This window comes from Poecilia reticulata, linkage group LG13 (genome assembly GCF_000633615.1).
Source record: "Poecilia reticulata strain Guanapo linkage group LG13, Guppy_female_1.0+MT, whole genome shotgun sequence".
NCBI classification, from domain to species: Eukaryota; Metazoa; Chordata; class Actinopteri; order Cyprinodontiformes; family Poeciliidae; genus Poecilia; species Poecilia reticulata.
Window position 1 is genome coordinate 15966651 of NC_024343.1, and position 6000 is coordinate 15972650.

Consider the following 6000-nt stretch of genomic DNA (forward strand, 5'->3'; position numbering starts at 1 on the left):
AAAAAACCGTGGCAAATCAAAGGAAAAAAAACAAAACAGAAGCCACTAGTCACAAAAAATGATGCATACAATTTGTATACACGGGATATATGCACTGATCCATTCAAAAAAACAAAACAAAAAAAAAAAACAGCCCTGTTTAGCTTTTGGCAGACATTCATTTTCACATTCACAGATCATCGTCTAAAAACTAGCACAGTACCAGAAATTTCACAAGTACATGCAGTGAGTCGCTGATTCTGGGTCAAACATATCCGTACTGATGAGGCTGCCGCAGAAGCAGGGAGGGAGTGTTAAAGTTCACAAATATTTCACATAACACCCTCGAAACTGTTCATTTTCTAAAGCTAACTCATGTTGGGGGGCAGNGGGGAGAAAAAGGGATACGATTTTGTTGGGGGTGGGATTTAAAAGGTAAGCCTGCAAACCAGCTTATGCCAGCTTGAGCCACACATCTCTCACTACCTCTTCTTGACTCCTCTCCCTCTCATCATCCAGGTCAGGACAGGGGCGTCACTGCTCCGGCACAGATGTGTCGTCTCTCTCTACTGCCCCCGATCTTCCTGTCTCTAAAAACAGAAATAGGCGAGGCGCAGTCAGGATACGAAGAACCTAGAAGGAACGGTTCCTATATCTATTACCGTCAAGGTTAAAGAAACCTCTCAGACAAAGCGACACACTGATCGTACTAAAGTTGAGGAAAGCTATTGGGGGGTGTTGGGGGGGAGGGGGGGCATCAAATATGTTTATTAATTCTACAAAGTTTTAGTGTACTGTTAATATTGGAGTTTTCTTGAGGGGGACAGTTGAAATGACTGATGAGAGCGTCTCTTGTAGAAAGGGGGTCTACCCCTGCGGGAGGAGCTCAAGACGCTCAGCTCCCCTCCGACAGGTCCATTAATTCTGCTCGGCCGTTTTAGGCTTATACTGTACCTAATGCACCTGCAGCTATAAATACATCTCCTACCTAAAGACACAAAGCATCCAGCAACTGGGTTAGGGAGAATCATTGATGCAGATCCACCATGTTAAACATGCTCACCTGATTAAAAACCGGCCATACTTGGGGAAATAAATGGGCCATACGTGTTTAAAGTTTTATTTTGAGTTCATGGAGATTGATTAGAATTACGAGGAGAGAAGATTGATGGAAAGAATTATCTTTTTTAGTTGCATTTCATTTTTTCTTTCTTTCTTTCCTTTTTTTTGTTGTTTTCATTCTTTTATTTTCTTGCCTGGATGTAGGTCAGTCATCGCCTCACCATATGTAGCTTTGGTTATTCTACGGCCAATGTTTTTTGTACCTTTCCATCTAACTACGTGCCATTTTGAACTTGCAAGAGGGATTTTTATCTCAGCTTTGACAACCAACAATCTAACGTTTTTTTTCTATCTTACTCAAAGTCTACATCAGGTAAATGTGGACTTTACAAAAATATCTACCAGCATGAGGACACTTTGAGTTGTTTTGGTTTGATGAGGAACGTCCAGAGTCTCAAACAGGGATAAAAGTCAGAGCAAAAGGAGATGTAGTGTTGCAGAAACCTTTTAGAATGTAATATACTTGTCAAAATAAACTAAGCCTGTAATTCAAAACTAAGACTTCTTTGAGTATGTGGATGTAATGGGGAGCTAACATACAAAATGAAAGTATGATAGGAAGAGTGATGCAAAGATATGAAATGGAGTCTGAACTGACTGGCCTGCACCGGGTTGAGGATATGTGAGTCATGCTAATTTGCTTGAAATATTCAACAGTTTTCATTTATTTTATGTCATGTTTTCTTTTTTTTTATTAATGATCTTTTTTTTCCCGTTTCTTTTCTGTTATTGTTATTTTGTTTTGTTTCTTGCAGTTGCCTTCGTTTTCAGGCTCCAGGCTTCAGGATTATGATTCTTGTGCCAAGTTCACCCTGATGCTTGAATCAGATCTTGTCTGTCATGTCACTGAGTCAGTAAAGTCCAACATTCAATAAGAATACCTCACTGTCCACAGTGAGGTATAAACAAGTTGGAGTAACCATTTCATTCATCTTAACTCCTAACCCTAACATGTCGTCACCTTTCTAAAAGAATGATGGTGGTGATTGTATTGAATTTTCATTTTCAAAATATCTGCTCATCGCTCCAAAGACACATCCTGCTTTGGTAAAGATCTGAACAGAACGAGAGATTATAACTTTGATGATTATTGGCTCAGATCATTAAGAGAAATTAAGACATTGACAGTATCACCCAGATGTTTTGGAACGGCAAACGTCTTACTTTAAAATAAATTTACAAAGACAGGAAACCTGTTCTACACATTGCTATATTAATCAAATACAAATTAATTTATATCTTTAGCAAACATTGGAGGATTATTCTGTTGGTCAAGCACAAACTGCCTGCCTTTTCAGCTCCATGGTTTCAAATGTGACGCAATGTTTGTTAAAGGAAACATTTCCAAACTCAAGGTTCAACATCAATTAATAATGTTGGTAATTAATTATCAGTAATGTTGATAATAATTAATATCCATAAAGCAGTAGTATTAATCTTACAGTTTGTGGCAACTCTTCAAATCTATAGACTACTAGGATATCATTTGAATTTGTTTTGCTTTTATTTTTTTTATTTAAATTCAAAATTCTGTATGTGAGTTCTTGTCTACATTTTAATGTAGGCAAGAACATTTTAATGTAAATTGTTTCATTTTGTGTTCGTTGTGATGTGGACTAAATATATATATATTCTATAAAAATGAAAGTAATAATGATTAAAAAACAACAATTTCCTTGGACTTTTGTCAGCCACAGAAATGCTGCTTTATAAAGCTTAAGCACAACCCGTTAAGTATTTTGTAATGTAATAATTAAATGTTAATTTTTTTCCCCACCTACTGTCTTACATCAAATAGAGACTAGTAAATAGGTGCAAGATGACGGTACTTGACATTTTCCAAGCAAACGGAACCCGAATACCTTCTGCCTCTTGCATCTAGAGGCAGATTAATCTGAGCTCTCGAGGAGAAAAAATGAACTGAGACATTCAGTCATCTGTCGCTATCCCGTGGGGTAATTAAATGAGTCACTCAGTTATGTCTTGCATTAATCACACTTGGTTTAAACCATGAGGGACTTTTAAAAGACAGACTGAATTATGCATAGGATTAAACGGTCGTTGTCCTAATGTTTAAAATTTTATTAGTGTTCCTTCAATATGTGTTTGTCTCAGAGAAGACATCCTGAGAATATCAGATCATGTTGCTTTCATAAATATATTTGGCTTTATCTAAATAATCTGTCACTGTGGTCAAATAAGTTATTTTTGACCACATTGCTTTTTCGGACTATAAGCCGCTACTTTTTTCCTACGCTTTGAACCAAGCGGCTTACAGCCCGGGGTGAATTTCCTGTCGATTTTTCTTCAACCACCAGGGGGCGCTTTAGCAGGAAGTGAATCATTGGAAGTCAAAATTGGAAATCAAAGAAGAAAGTGCTAATTTTCATTTAGAACAAGCACATGCTAACTAGAGGCACGACGGAGGAATGTTTTCTAACTCATATGATGCAGCTTTTAAGTTGAAGGCTATCGATCTGGCAGTACAGGAGGGAAATAGAGCCGCTGCAAGCTTGGCGTGAACGAAACCATGGTTCGGTGTTGGAGACAGGAGGGGCGGGAGGGTGGGGGCACTGCGTCCTTAATAAAATCCAGCAGGTTTATTAGGTTCTTATGGAAAACCGAGAGCGGCGGAGATACCAGTGGCTTATAGCCCGGTGCGGCTTATATGTGTACGTTTCCAGTTTTAGTTATAGTATGGTGCGCTCTATAGTCCGGAAAATACGGTACTTCCCCATCACTTACCTTAAGTTATCTAGGGTAGTTATGACGTGATGAGAGCCTCTCTCTCACCATATTTACAATCGCTAACCATAATGCCCTCTTTGCAGCATTATGGGACTTAGTCTTACCCCTTGGCTCTACAACACTGACCTGAGCCCCCCTGGCTGCTGTTGAGCACATCCCCAGTGCTGCTCACCTCCTCCCCTTCGGTTTTGTCCTCTGGCTTCATCTTCTTACGGGTCATGTGGCCGCGGAAGCCAGCCTGGATCTTGGCAGCGGCTCTGTTAGCCTCAGGGTCGTCCAGGGGGATGTCCAAGATGTCCTCCTCCTCCTGGGGTCGGCTGCACTCCTCCTGCTACGAGGACAAGCGAGTTTACAGCAGTGCGGGGAACGGACTTGAGGATCATGCCATGGTGTTTTCTTTCCATGAAACACTTGTGGGAGTTTTTCCACCGATAACAGATTGCGAGACCATATTTTGCTGGGTTAACTGTAAATGCTTAACAGTTGTAATTTTTTTTTCTTTTTTTTGCCTAAAGCATGTTCGATTTAGCAGCTGTGATCCGTGTTCTCAGTCTGTCAACATTCAACTTTTTCCAAGTCTACATTCTGTTTTTGTCAATGAAGCAAATCGATTAATTTCAAGAATTTCTATTTTTCTGGGTTTTGTTTTATTTGTTTTTATCTTCAAAAAAGGTGAGGAAAGAGTTGAATCTTTCCTCGTGAGAAACTAACAATGCCCAAGATTTGAAGAATGCAGATTGAAGTTACTTTGCATCATTCCAAACTTGCCAAATTCACACCCAAAGACGCCTGTCAAAGAAATAATAAAAAAAACACCTTCTCTGCAGCATTCCCCACCCCCTCCCCACAAAAAACAAGACGATCCAGCAAAAAAAAAAAAAAAAAAAAAAAAAAAAATTGTTGCAGTCCACGACAGCCACTCAGAATCCACTGTCCCAGAGGAAAAGCGGAGTGGGCGGGAAGAGAAATTCCTGCTGGTGACAAATTGTCAGTGAAAAAGTGCCACGGATATTGATGAGTTATGTAAACACCTATTCAATTCTTGTGGAGACAACAGATTTGCGCGTACGTCGTGCTTTGCTTGTGGTAACGGACTGACATTTCCCACTAAGACAAAAAAAAAAAAAAAAAAAAAAACGCAGCCCACAGAACGGTCCCACTGCCATCCCGCTATCTCGGCGAAGCAGCGCATCATGTCTCCAGTGAAACCCCTTCTAAGTGTGGGAGTGTGACCACCCACCTGTTCGGCCAGCATTCATTAGCCTCTCTGTCTGACTGCTCACAGAGCAGCCAGCATCCAGCTCTTTCACAGGAGGACAGAGGAATACACTGCCAAACACATCTATTGTGTAAAGTTTTCTATCTTCACAACATATTCGCTTCTTTTAAAGAATTTAGCTTCGAAAAAAACAAACAGAAAAAGGACAAAAAACTCCCCCCCCCCAACAATTCCAGCTTCTGCATGCAGTTTGACATTCCCAGTAACAACCCATGGGCATCGTCTGTAAGTAGCAACAGATTCATCCAAACAGCTAAAAGGCGTTAAAAGTTCATCGGAAGCATTTACTCACATTGTGACAGTCCATTTCTTTTGCTCTGGGACGACTTCAGTCTTCAGGTGAGCTGACGAGTGCCTAAATAAATTCTGACTCGGGCCCAGGAGGACGCTCTTTAAACGGGTCTCTGATACAATACAGATGCCTTGACTGGCTCTCACTAACAGGCGCTGTATGTTCAGTAACAGTCGCTCACGCACAGAGGGAGAGGGAGAGAGAAAGAGAGAAGCAGGGACACAGAGAGAGGGAGAAAGAGAAAGAGAAAGAGAGACCTCCTACAAACATAACAGCATGTGTTTCGTCCTTTCGGTCTCATTAGGGTTGCTGACCTACTCTGCTCACTTTACCCTCGCAAATGTCTTAACACATCCACAAACTGCAACGTTAAAAATGGGAATTACACATCACATGAGCGAGTTTAACCATCTTTGCGTAAACAGAAAGCCGGTTCTGCACGGAACCTGTATTGTTAAAATTTGACAACTTTCTCCATCACAGAAAGGAACTTCACAATTAAGAAAAAAAAAAAAACAACAACAAGTGACCAGCCCGGACATACTAAAGTCCAGATGGCAGTGAAACAATAGATTTGCCC

General features: G+C 40.4%; 1 protein-coding gene across 2 annotated transcripts; it reads right to left on the minus strand.

Moving 5' to 3' along the window:
- Positions 1-364: 364 nt before the first annotated feature.
- On the minus strand, positions 365-5730 carry LOC108166836 (neurogranin). 2 transcript variants are annotated; one of them, XM_017308386.1, is made up of 3 exons: positions 5421-5730; positions 3976-4177; positions 365-569 (listed from the first exon to the last, which is right to left on the minus strand). In XM_017308386.1, the coding sequence occupies exons 1-3, from the start codon at positions 5433-5435 to the stop codon at positions 514-516; spliced, it is 273 nt and encodes a 90-aa protein (XP_017163875.1). In that variant the 5' UTR covers positions 5436-5730; the 3' UTR covers positions 365-513. The 2 variants fall into 2 exon arrangements, with proteins under 2 accessions (XP_017163875.1, XP_017163874.1); XM_017308385.1 differs by having other exon boundaries at positions 3976-4180; positions 5421-5696.
- Between the last annotated feature and the right edge of the window lie 270 nt (positions 5731-6000).

What these genes read in the sequence shown, in the direction of transcription:
- LOC108166836 (XM_017308385.1), bottom strand. An exon ending in CAGCAGCCAGGGGGGCTCAG is followed by an intron (nt 570 to 3,975) that starts GTCAGTGTTGTA and finishes TTCTGTTTTTAG; the next exon opens with AGACAGGAAGATCGGGGGCA.